This window comes from Colobus angolensis, unplaced genomic scaffold, assembly GCF_000951035.1.
Source record: "Colobus angolensis palliatus isolate OR3802 unplaced genomic scaffold, Cang.pa_1.0 Scaffold396, whole genome shotgun sequence".
In the NCBI taxonomy this organism is placed as follows: domain Eukaryota; kingdom Metazoa; phylum Chordata; class Mammalia; order Primates; family Cercopithecidae; genus Colobus; species Colobus angolensis.
The window spans coordinates 2,271,016-2,287,907 of NW_012117332.1; the positions used below are offsets into that span (position 1 = coordinate 2,271,016).

Sequence of the window (16,892 nt, forward strand, 5' to 3'; positions counted from 1 at the left end):
AACAAAACAGCAACAACAAAGAAAGGCAAATGTTTAATTATCATGGTCTGGAGACTATTTCACGGCATGGGGAAATGCTCGGGGTATAATGCGAACCATAATATGACACAGACCCAACGTATAAAAGCGCAGAGACGAAGACAGCAGGGAGATGGCGGGACGGTACAGAGGCAGCCCCAGCTCAGAGACGGAATTACAAGTGGATTTTTTCCTTCTTTATCGTTTACGTGTGTGTGTGTTCTACATGAGTGGCTCTGAAGTTTAACACCCTGTGAACTACCAAGAGGCTCAGTTAGAAAGGCGGAGGCCAGAGCGCAAGCTTAGTTCCTGATCCACCCCGGGGCTGAGGAAATCTCCATTTCTAACAAGCCTTGATGATGACGCAGAAATCAAGAAACGTTGTTCTAAACATTCAGCAATGTCAGGAAAAAATTTAACTCATATTAAAATACCAGTTTCATTTTAAGACTCTTTTCATTGCTCCAACCTTTCAGGCTTCACATTCCAGGCTGCTGCTTTCCCAGATTCAAATTCTCGAGCTTCAGATTCAGGGCTATCGCTTTCAAGTATTTTGCCTAAGTTTATTTCTGACCGGCTCATCTTTTGAGCCAAAGTGAGAAAGAAAAAACCTTTTTATATGAGGAACACGAGCCCTTTATCAGGCTCAGAAAGGCATCCATCACGTAACGGCAGTCTCCTCTCACTCCCGCTTGAGCTAAACAGCTACCTCGAAGCCACCTGCTGTGGATGGGAGCCATCTACACAGCACATGCGGACTCACTGCCAACCCCCCACCCCTCACAGGTTGGGGTACCAGCAGGGCTAGCTTAGAATTAATTAGGCAGAAGCGAGAATCGTTTTGGAAGCCACAGGCAGCCAGTCCCCACATTCACACCAAAATGGGATTTTCCAATCGCCACCAGTATGGACATTTTAGACAAGCAGTGAAACAGACAAAGCCGGGGCTTCGGCGCTCCCTGAACCTGCAGGAGGTGGGACAGGGACCCAGCAGACACGGGGCAGCCTGACGGGGCCAGCTCATCTTGCCCTCCCACCTGGCCCCTCCAGACACCCATTCCACCTGGCGTTTGAATTTTAACAATCCATATTTGTTTCAATCTACTTTTCTCCTTTCACAGCAGCTTTATTGAGATATAATTCACACACCATAATATGCACCCTGATCAAGTCCACGATTCAGTGGTTTCAGACATTCACAAGGCTGCGTAACCGTCACAAATCCTAACTTTAGAACATTCTCTTTACCCAGTAAAATGCCTTTATAATACAGAGTGAATCTTTTTAAAGTGGCCTGGGGAAAAAAAAAAGTATACATTTCTGAATACAGAAGACCACTCGATATCACACAACAGCCAATGGACTGCTGGACTCCAAAGCAAAGGGAAGCACTCCAGGGCCAGCGCTTCTCCTCTTCCTCACTGCACGCTCGCACCATGTCCGCTGATGCATCCCTTCCCATAAGGCACAGGCTCTGCCCACTTACTTGAGTGCATAAAATGCTTAATGAAACCTGCCGGGTGATGACACTGGAACTTTACTTCTTACGGACTTCACATTATTGATTGTCCTGGAAGGCCAATGAGCAGCGAGGTCACGAGCTGGGAATCCAGCTGTAAGGCCCAGGGTGGAGCTTCCTCAGGTGCACAGACACAAGCTTGTATATTTCCAACGCGCTGCTCCTGAGCACAGACCTACAGGGGCAGAACTTAGCACGCTGGTGCTCAGCATGGGGTCCTCCAACCGGCAGCACAGCATCACCTGGAGCTGACTCCACCCCAGGTCTACTTGATCAGAACGTGCACTTTAGCAAGAACCCCACGAGGTCATGTGCACCCTAACACTGAGTCCCAGAGGGAACGGACTTTGGCCTGGTGCCAGTGGGCCCCTCCCCAACTGCCAATCACAAATGCAACAGGCTAGTAACTCATAAAACCAACAGGAAGGTTATCAGTTAGAACTCATGTGGAAAAAATAAGTCTGGATGGACATATGCTGACCTCTCAAGCATGGTTATGTTGTCTCAGCAAGCTGACAGCAGACTACCTCTGACCAGGCTGGCCCTGTCCAAACAACTGGGTACCCACCAGGACCGTCTGTCTCACTGGCAGACACAAAACACAAGCTCTAGACTGCGAACATGGTCTCAACATGCACCACCCGCATACACACAGTACCTAAGAGTGTCCCTCTTTTCTAGAATTCTGTGGACATCTTCAAACAACGAGGGCTTCCTTTGGCAGCTGACATCCCCTGTTGCTGGCGCCCAGTTGTAAGGAAGCCACGGACCCACCCTCTGGCCCAGGGAGGGGCTGCTCTCTCTGGCTTCCACTCCCTGCCTTCCCTCCTGGCGTGTGGGCGAGGCTGCCTGCTGCATCCTGGAGCCTCAACAGAGAGGCTCTCACCAAAGCGTCGAAGACCCAAAGACCGGGCTCCAGAGCTGGGTTTGTTTGTGGGTCTTCTCCAGGAGGAAAAATCACCAGGTGCTGCAAAACCATTTGTTGATTCACTACAAAGCATTTTTTTTTTTTAGGGGCTGCAGAGTGACACGTGAGGGGTCCCACTGAAAGGAAGGAGGGAAGAGGAGAAGGAAGGAAGGGAGGGAGAGAAAAAGGAGGGAAGTGGGGAGGGAAGAGAGGAAATGGGAAGGGGAAGAGAAGGGAGGGGAGGAAGGAGAAGGGACAGAAGAAGGGAGTGACTGTCCACGTTCCTTTCCCCTTTACTGGTTCTTGTGTTACAAGAGGAACGTATTACTTGTGATTTTAAGAGCAAGATAAATGACTGTATGAGATGCCAGGCGAGAGCACAGATGGCTGGATTCGCCGCCCAGGAAAAAAGAAAGAGGCCACATTCCACACTGGGTTTCCACCCCCTCGCCAGCTAATGCCACCCAGCTGCCTACTGCAGACCTGGCATCCATCGGGCCCCATGGCAGCAGCAGTGAGTGTGTGGGTGTTTATTTCTCAGGGCACCAGGTATTGGGCACTGAGCCCACCAAGGGCATCGCCCATCGTCTGGGTCAGCCCCACTACAGCCCTGTGAGGCAGACACCACCTTCCCAGTCTACACCCCCAGGTGTGTGACCCGTCTGAGGACACACACTGTTCTGCACCTGCTGTTGGGCTCGGACAGCCTGAGGACAGGGACGCTGGTCCACATCCAACTCCCAGCACATTGTGTGCTCCCGACAAGCTTGTGCAATGAACAAGTGAATTCACAGCACAATGGGGAAGAAACACTTCCTCTCCTTCTAGCCCCACTTGCCAATTCACTGTACTCTCATTCCCTTCTTCTAGATAAGCCTCGTACCTGGAAAGCGTTTAATAAATATTTGGCTAACGAGTGAATAAAACACAACCTCATACCAATATCAGAATAACTCAAGGTAGTAACACAGCATCGACCCGAAGAACAAGGAGAGGAGGTGGGCTGTCTACAACTGTCTCAGAGACTAAACCACAAAGCACGAGACCCAGGAACCTGGAAGGAGTCCTATGTCACGGAATATTTAGAAAACAGGTGTAGCTTGTAGTATGAAAAGAAATTTAAATATTTTCTTAAAGCCGTCCTTCCAAAAAAGGTAACCTTTCATGATTAAGGCTAAAACTCTCACATACTATTGTCAGAAGTGTTGAATTTGGTTCATATTTATTAAAATTTTTAATTTCAAACCTTTCATCTAGCAATTCTACTTCTAAGAACTTATCCTAAACTCTATTCTCAAAGACACTCCCTTTCCCCATGAAAATAGTTAATACCTCACTAAATAACTCTGACATTCGCTACATTAATGTACCCTGGCCTACCCACCACAAAGGGTTTGCTGCTTTTCAGAACTACAAAGCTTACTAATTTAGCAAGTCCAGTACTATTTTTAACATGTTGTCATACAATTAGCAGCTGTCAGCTCTCTGTGCTTAAATCTCTTTGAGGCCAATTAGTGAGCTGGCGGGAGAAGGGGCGGGAGGTGTGTGGAGATAAACATTATACAGAGCGCAGAGAAATAACAAAGATTATTTGTACACAGAGCGCAGAGAAATAACAAAGATTATTTGTACAATCAATTTGAATCTGAACTCAGAAATTTCAGCAGCATCCAGAAAGCCAGCAGGAGTGGCCGTGTTCCGGCTTGTGAGGGAAGGGAGGAGCATGAGCCGCCGATGACACGGTCTGGCTCTGTCCGACCTAACATGGTGGGGCTTTGTCTGCAAGCTTCCCAAGCCCCTCCCATCCTATTAAGGGCCCCCCATCTCTATCTTCCCACCTCCTCTCAGTGATTCACTTACATAAACTCTGAATGTCCCCTGGCAGGCGGACTTGGCACCTCCCTGGAAGCCGACAAGCCCAGTGACCACCGTGCCCTAGAGCTGAGTGAAAACAGTCAATAGCCGACAGCGACTCCATCAGTACTGAACACGGGGCAGGAAATGTGTGAGCAGAGCAGCGGCACCAGATGAGAAGAATCTGCCAGCAATGAAATAGCCACTCTTGTTTCCCGGGTGACTTAAAAAGAACAGGCTTCTGAAAATTTCTCAACAGTAACTAAAAAATAAAAGTGGTCAAAGGGTATAAGCAAGTCACGTGGCTGCTGAATGTGCCTGTTGTCCACCGTCTTTTGATGATGACGTCCCAACGGGTGTGGAGAGTTAAAAGGAGCACCCAAGGCAGAGCTGGAGCCTCACAGCCTCACACCACTCCATCAGGGGACGGTCAGGGGGTTGGGGTGCACCCAGCAAGGGGCGTGGGTGCAAGTGGTGGCCACTCCCAGAACAGACTGCAGACTGAGTCTACACTTTGCCTGTCAGTCTCACACATGAGAAGTCTAAAGCTGATCTTTTAAAAAGTGAACTCACTTTTGGTGGAAACAGCCCAAATGTCCACGAACAAATAAATGGAAGCAAAATGAGGCCTATGCACACAATGGACTATTATTCGGCTTTAAGAAGGAAGGCCATTCTGACACATGCTACTGTGACACTGGGCTCAGTAAAATAAGCCAGTCTCGGAAGCACAAATACTGCATGATTCCACTAGGAGGAGGTTCGGAGAGTCGTCAGATTCTTAGAGGCAGAAAGCAGGACGGCGGCCGCCCGGGGCTGGGAGGAGAGGACTGGGGAGTCAGAGGGTTTGACAGGGACACAGTTTCAGTTTGGGAATGGGAAATGTCCTGCAGAAGGAAGTTGGTGATGGCTGCACAGCAATGCAAATTACTTAAAGCCATTGACCTACACACTTTAAAACGGTCAAGAAGACACATTGTATGTTATGTGTATTTTACCACAACAATAAAAAAGCAAGAACTCACCTTTGAAGTTGCCGATGTACAGGCCGGGCAGGATCTAGGAGGAAGAGACACAGACATGAGCCTGGCAAACTCTAAGTGGATGGCGTTGCAGAAGGGGGCCTCATCCAGCAGCAGGATCCCTGCAAAGGCCAGGCCCTTCCCCAGTACAGCCCCTCCCTGACAGACACGCGGGTGACCCAGCGCCCCGAGCGGCCTGTGGAAGGCTGCAGGTGGTGCCATCGCCTCGCTGGGCTGAGGGCCCGGCTTTGACCCCGTCATCCTCATTTGCAGCCCTGCAGTGCTGGTGGACATTCTGAGGGTCCAAGTCCCCTGCCCCGCCTGCCCACCCTGGCCCCACAGCCCAGGCGGCCCCGCAGCCCTGCGCTCTGCTGCACGAGGCCACTGCACACACGGTGCCCGCTGCAGGCGGATACGCTCCCGCCCACCTCACCCTTGGCCTGTCCTGAGCCCTGAGTCCAGGGCTGGCCCCGACTCGGCCCCGACTCAGTGCTGGCAGCCCTCTGTGTCCCCTGTGTGGCCTGGTTGCCCTCTGTGTCCCCTGTGTGGCGACACTGTTGCGAGGGCATGACCAGGTGAAGGCCCATCTTTCTGTCGGGGAAAACTCCTTGGGCAGCAAACGAATCCTGTCGCTCACTGCTGCCTCCCGAGCCCCAGGCCAGGAGGACCGTCAACAAGGGGTTGTTAAATAATTAAATAAATGATCCAACCTGCAAATATATGCAAGTTAATAAGAACACATCTTTGTTGCAAAATGTCCAAGGCAGTGGTTCTCCAACCAAACTCCCCATCCGAACTCCAGACTCTGTTAGAAACACAGATTTCTGGGCAAGCCCTCCTCTCCACCTCCAGCCCCCACACGGAATGATCTAGCAGATCAGCAATGAGAACTGGGGGCGGTTTCTTTCACATCCATGATTTGCGAAATAGGAAGCAAATTCTTGTCTGGCCAGCACTTTGCATGGACACTCTGAAATTTAAATAAGGACACAGTACCATTCATTAAAATACGCTCACTGTATCACTCGCCATGATTTCCAAGCACATACAACCAGCGGTTTTGGTGACACTTCACCACAGATCCCTGGATGTCCCAGCCTCACCCTCTTGTCTGCCACTCCCATCCCCGCAGCTCCCCTATCTTTCTTCACTCCCACTGAGAAAGTCGAAAGAGCCTGTAGTACGGTTCTTCATGTTTGCCGATTTCTTCAAGAATCTTCCTGACCACCGGCTGCCTCGCTAAAAACTGCTGGCTCATGTCTAGTCATTGCAGGGGATCTATCTATCGTGGCTCACATCGGGGCAGCAGTGCTAGGCCCAGAGTTAGTCTCTCTGCAGAGGGACAACTAGCCAAGGGGCCACGTAATGTATCAACCAAAATGGGACAGTCCAAGAATGAAAACAGGCTCTGCTAATCATTACTCCAGGACAACAGGCAAAAGCCAGCAGTGACCCGGGCACAGGGCTGTGCGATCGCCCTGGCTGACTCAATACCCAGCGTGGTAAGGATGCAAAATTAGCTTGGAGAGTGCCCCATGGGGCGGAGCTCAGTTATGTCCGTGACTGAAGTCACCGATGGAGGCAGGTCGGGTTAGCTCCGTAACCAGCAGCATGTGAGATGACGTCTCAGAGGACAACGCCAGCACCCACTGCCAGTGAGCTGAAACACCCGACAGGTCTTTCTGGAAGCATAATCAGTCTTTACGATTCTCCTGGGAGGAAGGGTGGAGTCTATACTTTATCATTCCTATTTTGAAACACAGGAACAATGCAAGTTCGCCCTGGATGTGGATCCCGCTGATGTTCTCTGGCGACGCTTGGCTGCACAGAGCTTTGCTGTGTATAGTCGTTCCCAAGGGTCTGTCCTGTCTTTTTCAGGATGTGGCGGTAGATACTAACGAGCATCACTGCCATGTGGCTCTTTTGGCTGGCAGTGCAACGACCCCTCCTTGACCAAACTTTAGCCAGGTTCCTGAGTCCTTTTCTCAAGAAGGCCCGGTCCTTGGCCGACCGAGTCCAATGCGAGCAGAGACCTGCTAAGTGTATCCCCTAAGACCCCACCAAGCTCCTCTTCCTCCACCCCGAGGTCTAATCCAGTTCCCGAGTGGTATTCCACCCACTCCCTCGCCCTACCCTTGGCTTTCCATCCACCCTCGTCCCTGCCATACTGGCATCAAGTCCTCCCCTGCTGCAATAGTCTTGAATGGAGTCCTCCTTGCTGGCTTAAGCAAGTGTCAGAAACACTTTTTTTTACAGCAGTGACTGCAAATGGCTCCATATCTCTCCAGTTATAATCACTGGGTGATTTTCTAGATCAGAATGTTTCTAGACCGTGAGCATGTTTATCTGCCCAAAGTCAGAGAACGTATCGCCGTGGATCAAGTTCCTCAGGCACAACGCTGGGCACTCGGGGTACAGGTGTGACTGAGAGACAGGGCCCTGCCCTCATGGAGCAGCTCACACAGGGAAAGTGGAGGTGACCTGACCACTCTGGGGTGGCAGAGGGCTTCCTGGGGACACTGACACTCAGGGGAACTGCAGCCCAAGAGGAGCGGGCAGACAGGTAGGGGACAGCAGAACAGTCAGCCTGGAGAAAGGGTCCTGTCTCTACTGGGGGGGAGTGGGAGAGAGGTGGAGAGAAGGCAGGGGCCAGTGCAAGGAGACGGTCCTGCACAGCGGACACTGTGGCCACTGGCGCTATCCAGACTCCAAGTTAGGTGCCATGAAATGAAATACTACTAAGATGCCTAAGATGTGTGGGGCTGTGAGGAAGACAATCTCATGCATTTTAACTTAATGTATCTTGAAAATGGTACGAAAACCAGGAAAGGTGCAGCTGTGTGCAAGCACCTCCCTTCGTCACCGTGCTCACCTCGGCGACGGCGACGGCGGGTCCTGGAGGAGGCTTCCGCGTTTCTCTCTGAGCTTGCCTACACCATCTGACGCTCTAGTCCTGTGCATGCACTATGCCAATTGATGGTGGTTTTTTTTTTTTTTTTTTAAATCAAGAGGGATTATGTGGAAAACAGATTATGGCCCATTTTTGCTTTTTTTCTTCGTACATCTGCTGTCTTCTCTACTAAGCACAAACTAATACATTTTATATTATCTTTAAAATTAAATGACGGCATGAGAGTGGACCGTCTCTACATTCTAATGTTACAGAACCATGATTTTCTGACTCCTAAATTCACCGTCTGGAGCCCGGCTTGCTGCAGAACCATCTCAAGCAAACCACTCTTTTCCCATTCCCGTTGTCGAGTCCTCCTGCCCTTGACGATGCCACTTCTCCCAGTCACCCCGAATGGAAAACCTGGGGCTCCCACCGCTGCGGCACCTCTCTCAGTTCTCTGCTCCCCTCCTCCCGGGAATGAGAAGGCCCCTCACAGTAACCCTCCTCGGCCTTGCCCAGAGCCTCAATTCCCACGGGGGTTACAGTAGGAACCACGGAAGTCATTCCTCTGTCCTATCTAATTAATTTTCTAAAGCCATATTCTTCCTGGGTGATTTTCTACCTCAAAATGTTCACTGACAACCCTTTTACTTAAGGCCAAACATTCAATAAACATTCAGCATGCCTTTTGCAGGTTGGCTCCAACGTATCTCTGAAGGGTTCCCCTAACTTCCTTCTCACGTCCAGCCGAGCCAGGTCACCCCCACTCTCCCAATACCCCTTACTGGTCCCACCTTGCAATAGCACTTTCTTTGCCCCAACTAATCGTTCTAAACAGAGAAGAAGTTCCCACTGTGTGGGGTCCTTTATCCCTTGGGTATGCTCGAAAATCACAAACCCCGTAATGGCCATTTATTTTATTGGTTTTCCAGTCTCTGAAACCCTTTCCTAGGTTTGGGGATATCCTGGGCCCAGGGAGTCTTGGTGGGAAGCAGAGCCCGGCTCTTCATATAGAAGCTGCTGAAGCCAGTACCTGCTCACACGAGCCTCTGCTGCTACATGGGTGTGACCCGTGTGTAACAAGTCTGCACGCTGACTGCAGGGACAGCCTAGAGTGTCCTCTTCGGCAACAGAGGCAGCAGGGCTGTTGGCACCTTCAGTGTCCACTGGCTGCAGCATCAGCATCTTGCAGTAGCCCCGGAAATGCTCTCACTGACCAGTTACAGCATCTGCTCCTGCCAAGGTTGCCCCGAGTCTGGCTCTCCAGCCTTCCAGGCTGGCTGCTCTGCTCTGTTCTACCTAAGGTAACCACATTTGGATGCTGTTGCTCAGCACCACGGACCCTGATGTGGGCTTTCAACCTGGAAATCACAAAAATTTTGACCCATCTACTTTCACGATATTGTTGTTGCTGGTAATCCCTGAGTACAGAGAAAGAGAACATGAAATAAAATCGAGTAACTTTCCAGCAGAGGAGACCTGGGAAAAACAAGGTCTTCATCTGGAACAACCTGGCTGACCAGTCAGCCCGTGCAGGAGCTGAGCTCAAGCCAGAAGCAAGAAACACAGAGAGAAAATGAAATCATTACCACCTGGTAGAAAGCCAGGCCAAGTCGGAAAAAAAAGTTTGTCAACACAACTCGGGAATGTCCCACTACACTAAAGTAAAAAACACGGAATTGATGCTAATCCTCTTCGGGCCTCTGAACTGTCCTTTCCCTGTGCTGGGGACGCTGGTCCTGAGCGGCCTCCCACAAGATGACCATTTCCAGGGAGGTCTCTCCTGACCACCAAACTCCCGGGCACTCTCTCTGTCCTATCGCCTCGCTTTATTTTCTTCACCACAGTCACCAGTGGCTAAATGGCTTCATTCATTTCCCGACTTTCGGGCAGGGGGTGCATCTGTCTTGTCTCCTAATGTGTCCCTAAAACTTGCCCAGAGTCGAACACACTGAGAGGAAGTCAGTGAATAAATGGTGATGAAACAGCACAGGCCACAGAGGAAGATGGTCTCTGGCATTCTGCAGGTCAAAGGCTCCTGTTTTCTGATACAAGACTGTCTGGGCACAGATAATACAGGCAGAACCCTTCTGCAGAAATGCTTTGAAATCATCCTAAAGATTCTCCATGCTTGATGGTTCCTCTTGATGGACAGCTTCCCACCCACGTGTTGCACTGTGCTAACTCCAGCTTCACAGAAATGCAAAAACACAAATCCTCAGCCACAAAAACGCACTTAAGCACCAAAGAATACTGCTTCTAAGGCAGGAAATATTTTGAGTTTATTTTTTAAACATTTCCTTTAGTCCTTCAGGATGCATGGAATCTAAGAACCCCACCCAAACTGATGTTGAGAAGTAAATTCCTGAGCAAGCAGCTGCACAAGGCCATGTGTGGGGTGGGGGTGGGGGTGGAATCTTAATTCTTTCTATGTCAGAAAGGACTTTCTGGGTTTCAAAGCCAGGGATGAAGGGGAAAAACTTTGGTGGATTCCTTGAAGGGTTAAATGTCACAGAGACTTTTTAAATGCCATTTGGCCATGGACTTAACCAGTTTGCATATAAAAAGGGAAGAATATGAGAATATTCTCCTGGGCCCTTAGAACATTGCCTTTAACATCTGCTCTTCAACATGAAACAAAAATGTAATATTAAATGGAGAAAAGAGAGAGCCCTTTGGGGGGTGGTGCAGAGGAAAGGAACCAGAGCCCACCAGCACGTGGCCATCTGTCTGTCAGTCCTGCAGCAGTGGCTGAGTGTTCACTTCCTGCAGGAGGCTCCTCTCTAAGCTGCCTGGGACTAATCTGCATGGCAGGGTCTTCGAGTCTTTCATATTAACAACCCACTATAGGATCTAACACAGTGCCTTGACAATAGCAGGTGTTCAATAATAATATCATGAACAGGTGAATGGATGGATGACTGGACTATGCAGGCAACCAAGTCACCTGCTGCCAGGTGGAAACACATGAATTTAGCAGCACGAAGGCGCCCGACCTTCCAGCCCCTTCCCGTATGAAAATACAGCTTCTCAACCCTGTAAGCCCTATTCCACCTTTTGGTAACTCTCCAGTTCCAGACCACACAGGCCTCAGGAAATTCTGAGAGGAAGAACCCTCAACAGCGGTTCTCAACTGGGGATGATTTCACTCCCCAGGGGCTATCTGCCAACGTCAGGGACATTTCTGGTGGTCACAGGTGGGGAGGAGGTGCCACTGGCAACTATTGGGTGAAGATCTGAGATGTCGCTAAACCTCTCATAATCCACAGGGCAGTCTCACAAGTAATGATCCTGAAATGTCTACAGGAGCAGCCATTGAGGAACACTGGTCTATGCCTGGAGGGAACATATCCCCCTTGAATTATAATCCTTTCCCAACTATACTCCCTCATCTTACTAACAGGGCAAAAGCCATCCTCAAACAAGTGTCAGTCACATCCAAGAATACTCAAAACAGACTGCATTTGAACTTTACAGTTTGGAAAAATGTGTTCTAATAAATTCCCATTTGCTTCTCCCAATAACTCAATGGTAATTGGGGAAGGTATCATTACCCTCATTGTAGAGCCAGTGAGGAGACTGGATTAGCTAACCACCTAAGGTCTTTTAGTTGTATACATCTATGAATCCAGGAAGGAAAAAAATCCTGACGCTTAGAAACATTTAAGTGACTTGTTCAAGATCACACCCGTGAAGCAGCAGACAGGCGGAGGTTCCCCAGGTCAGGCTCTTTGGTAGCCAGCCCCTCTTAGCAACAGTGGGCTCCCCAAGGGAACGAGATGCACCCACTGAAGTGAGGCCTCCCAGCATCACGAGAGGCTTCCCGAGAAGAACAGGGACGGCAGCCATTCCCACCAGGCAGGGTGCTTTCAGACGACACACAGCAGGGAGGAAGGAAAAGGCCACAAGGCCAGGCAGGCCGGATGCTTGATGAGCTGAACGAACCCTGGCAGTCAGTGGAGGGCAAGATGCCAACCAGAGGGTCCTCACATCCTGCCCTAGAACGCGAGGCTTCAGCCCACTTTTAGGCTGATCAAGATAAAGATTTCTGGCACATGAGAAGCATTTCGGGCAGCCTTCTCTGACATAATGTTTGGCTAAAGACTAGTCGTTGTTTTGTTTTTAATGGGGTATTGTAGTACTGAAGACTAATAAGTAGACAGTGAGGACAGGAGTTTTGTTTACAGGCTCTCCCCCAAAAGATTTGAGGGTTCAGACTCGAGAGAACTTTGAGTCAACTAGGAGTTTTCAAAGGCTCCACAGGAACACGACATTTGCATGCAACACCCTGCTTCGTTTAACCCTAATCTCACCAGAGACATTTACTAGACGAACATCTCAGCAGACGAGTATCTTAGAGGCACTCTGCATTGTGGCTGAGCCACTGTGGCTTTGAGTCCCGGCTCAGCTACCCACCAGCTGGGTGACCCTGGCAGTTCCCTAACCTCTGTGCACATCAAGAAAACAGGCACGGAAATAACAGGACCTGCTTCGTGGAGCTGTGGCTTACTCTGCGTGGTAACTGGTAACGTACTCCAAACACACCATAAACTCATTGGCGATTATAATTTTGGCCAGCGTGGGGCATCTACCTAGGGATTGCACACACAAACAAACAAAAACAATAAAAAAATAGTTTTAGTTGCTGCCTTTTACCCCCTTCTTTATCAATGTCAAACATGAAGGAAGAGAGGAGGTGATTTTGGCTATTTGACAAGTAATCGAAGCTATGAGGAGCTTTTCAAATTACTTTTCAGGAATTTTAAAACTGACTTGGGATGAATTGGCACCCAGCTCAAAGGAAAGATTTTTCCTATCCTCAAAATCAGTAGAGACTGGGGTCCAAACCCAGTTCCGCCCTGCCTAGCATTGGACCTTACTTATGTTACCTAACCTCTCCAAATCTCCATTCCCCAATCTGGGCAAATATAAGGTCATTCAACCTTATATGGCTATCATGAGGCTGAGATTTTATAAAGTGTTAAAAAAAAAATGGTTCACAACGGTGTTGCTTTTTTCTTTGAAACGGGGTCTCGCTCTGCCGCTCAGGCTGGAGTGCTGTGGTACAATCACGACTCGCTCCAGCCTAGACTTCCCGGGCTCAGGCGATTCTCCCACCTCAGCCTCCCAAGCAGCTGGGACTACAGATGCAAGCCACCACACACTCAGCTGATTTTGTTTGTTTATTTGTTTGTATTTTTGGTAGAAACAGGGTTTCGCCATGTTGCCCAGGATGGTCTTAAACTCCTGGACTCAAGCAGTCCACCTGCCTCAACCTCCCGAAGTGCTGTGATTACAGGCACGAGTCACCGCACCCGGTCCTGCTTTCATTTCCTCATCTTTAATTTTCTAGAATACAAAAGCCTTTTTTCCTTCCATCTTCTGATAATCTGCTGTGTATACCTAATGGAAATTGGCACAGTATTTTGCCATACAGGAGACCGGAATGTACTGACAAGAAGAGCCATCATGGGGATGTGAAATAATAGAAACTGCTCTCCCAAAGCAGTCAGAATGGAGCCTGCACTGTTTAGACCAGAAATGTTCTTTTGCCAAAAATGACCAATGTGTGTGTATGAGATTGGAAAGAAATCCTGTCCCAGTAACCTCAGGGCACACACATTCCAAGTTATGTTAGTTCCCAAGGCATTGCACATATTTATAAGTGTTCTTAGAAAATGTTCTAGGGGTAGCACCTTCCACTGATTCTGCAAATCAACATTCTTCTTTTTTTACAGATGGGAAAAATACGAAGCCTCGTTCCAAGTCACACAGTATGCAAAAGTTCTAGTTAAGGTTCTTAAGTTACTGGCCTCCAGCAATCTACTTTGCCACGAACTAACCTTGTGATTTGGGGTAGTTCCTCCTGATCTCACGTAAACATGTTTACTGCAGCAGGATTCCTTGCCTGGGCTGAATGCCCCTTCTAGGTCACTTTCATCCCATCTTCTGCTTTCCCCACTTTTCCGAAATTGCCTTTGTTATCCTCTGGAGCCTCTACTCCTCCCTACCTTGTTTGTGCTCTCTCTCTCTCACTCCCACACACATACACACCCTGTGTTGTGCAACACAGCAGCCATCAGCCACAGTGACTATTGAGTACTTCAAATGCGGCTAGTCCAAAATGAGACGCGATTTAGGTATAAAATACATGCTAGGCTTTGAATATATAAGTGATCTGGGGATCCCGAGATTTTTCCTTTCACAAAGACATAGTAAAAAACATGAAATCTTCCACGAATAATTTTATATATTGGTTACATGTTGAAACAATAGTTTTAATATATTGTTAGATAAAATATGTTATTAAAATTAATTTCACCAGTGTATTTTTTAATGTGGCTCCTGGAACATTTTAAGTTATAAACATGGCTCGCATCATATTAGTGCTGGACAAGCGTTGATCTATACTGAAGGTTCTGTGAAGGATTTCTGGGTCATTTACCACTGCACCCCCTTTTCCTCCCTCCCCACCCACTAGCACAACACCTGGCTCACAGTATGTACATAATAAATAAGTGTTGAAGCAGAGAATTCTCTAAATCTCTCTATACATATATTTCTTTTTTTTTTTTTATTTGAGACGTAGTCTCGCTCTGTGGCCCAGGCTGGAGTGCAGTGGTCCAATCTCAGCTCACTGCAAGCTCCGCCTCCCGGGTTCACGCCATTCTCCTGCCTCAGCCTCCTGAGTAGCTGGGACTACAGGCGCCCACCACCTCGCCCAGCTAGATTTTTGTATTTTTTAGTAGAGATGGGGTTTCACCGTGTTAGCCAGGATGGTCTCGATCTCCTGACCTCGTGATCATATATTTCTTCATTTATACGCTGTGAGTCTCTATTCACAAGATATTAAAAGTCAAGCAATTTATTACCCATTTTGAAAGGTAAAAAGTGTATGAATATTACTGCTTTTGTTGAAAAGCATGAAAATAACGTTGATCCCTTAGGTAACCATCTGTATTCCTAAATATATTTTTTGAATTATATTACACAAATACTATAAATTTAATGCTGAAAACGGTGGAGAGTGAACAGCTCAAGTGGGAAAAACTGTAGAAATAACCAAAGGAAAGCTGAGACACCACCATCATCAACGGGAAGGCAAACGAAGCCCACAAACTGACAATGACCATCTTTATTGTTCTGTTTTAATTTAAAAAGCAGAAGGCTCGTGATGCCGATGGATTCCAGTGCTCATGGGAATATAATACAAGTATTTATCCAAGAGAGAGAGAGTCTGTTTCCAAACTTGAGCACTCGCCAAAAAAAAAAAAAAAAAAAAGTGAATACAATTCTGTTTACCAAAATACCTCAGTATTGTATGCAGGCCCCAAACACACAATAGTTCTCTCACAAACTGAGTAACCAGGATACAATAAACATGACATGGGCACGTGAAAAGTTAGACAGGTTTTCCCTGGACTGACTCCCCACTGCATCTCCCCTTCCCTACCGGGAATCCGCATTTGCAACACTCCAGCTCAAACACCCAAACCACTGCTGACCCCGTGTTGAGAGACATGGAAGAAAACACAGCCACGCTGCTATCCCCACCCAGTGTGGAAGCTGAGCGCGTGTAGAGATGTGGGTGGGTGGAGCACAATCAAAAAGTGAAGCGGAAGGCCGACTCATCTGATCCAGGACCATTCCAAGACCTGTAAAAAGGGACTGTCTTTGTTGTGGGCTTTGTAAAGTCTGGTGAATCCTTCCTTGAAACCAGCCAAGTACCAAGTAACAAAATCTTTAACCTTGTGGTTCACATGAACACACCCCGGCAACTCTCAGCCGCAAGAGCTGGAATCTGGCAACTTCCTTCGACAGGAAAGGCGATCCCACGGCCTGGGAAGTGAGGTGCGGGGACACAACAGAACACAGGGTGGGGCCCAGAAACGGACCGGACAAACGGAGCAACACAGATTTTCTAGAAGGCCTCATGGGGCAAGCAGCCAGCAACAGGTTGCCCTCGTCGCAGAAGTCACATAAGCTAATCAGCTCTGAATCTCTTCTCTGCTTCCCACTTATCTAGAAACAGCTCAGGGCTGAGGACTCTGTTAACTTCTCTGTCCACAAGAAAAACGTATCTGCGCCCACAGGCAGCCACACAGAATCTGAGGAGAAAGAGGAAATTACAGCGGACGCCCGTTTACTAATGATGTGGGAGGGTGATGCTTCAAGAGCGCAGTTTGGGAGCGAAGAGGAGGGGAAAAAAGAAACCACATCCATTCGGCGCCCAGCTGATCTCTCGGCAGAACAAGTGTCCACGCTCCCGAAGCGCACGGCTCGTTCCAGCCTCAGACACGCACCTGCTGCCAGGCGGCGGCCCGGGCTGCCCACCCGGAAGCCGGCAGGGCGGGGGCGGGAACCCTCCGAACCCCGACTCCGCAGTCGCCGCCCAGGCGCGCCGCCCCTCCCTCCGCGCCCGTCCCCCCGCGGGCAGGGGCACCCCGGGCTCGAGTCGCCGGGCAGCCAGGACGGGGCGGCCGGCACCCGTCGCAGAGGAGGCTGCAGCGCGGAGCACACCCAGCGCGAACGAGGGAAGACGTTACCTTGTTCATCCCATTCCCCATGGTGGCTGAAGGCGAACCCTAGCGCCCCTGGCCGTGTGCTCGCAGCTCACTATGGCATGTTACGGGGAGGAGCGGCGGCGGCGGGCGGGACTGAGTGCGCGCAGTGTCGCCA

At 49.2% G+C, this 16,892-nt stretch overlaps 1 protein-coding gene across 2 annotated transcripts in view; it reads right to left on the reverse strand.

Annotated features, from left to right (window-relative positions):
- DUSP22 (dual specificity phosphatase 22) overlaps positions 1-16,892 on the reverse strand; it is a 56,741-nt gene extending 39,849 nt beyond the window's left edge. For both annotated transcript variants that reach the window (XM_011955133.1, XM_011955132.1), the window contains exons 1-2: positions 16,760-16,892; positions 5,324-5,357 (exon numbers count right to left, since the gene is read on the reverse strand). In XM_011955133.1, the coding sequence (XP_011810523.1) occupies positions 5,324-5,357; positions 16,760-16,780 (55 nt within the window). In that variant the 5' untranslated portion in view covers positions 16,781-16,892. The remainder of the gene's footprint in view (positions 1-5,323; positions 5,358-16,759) is intronic.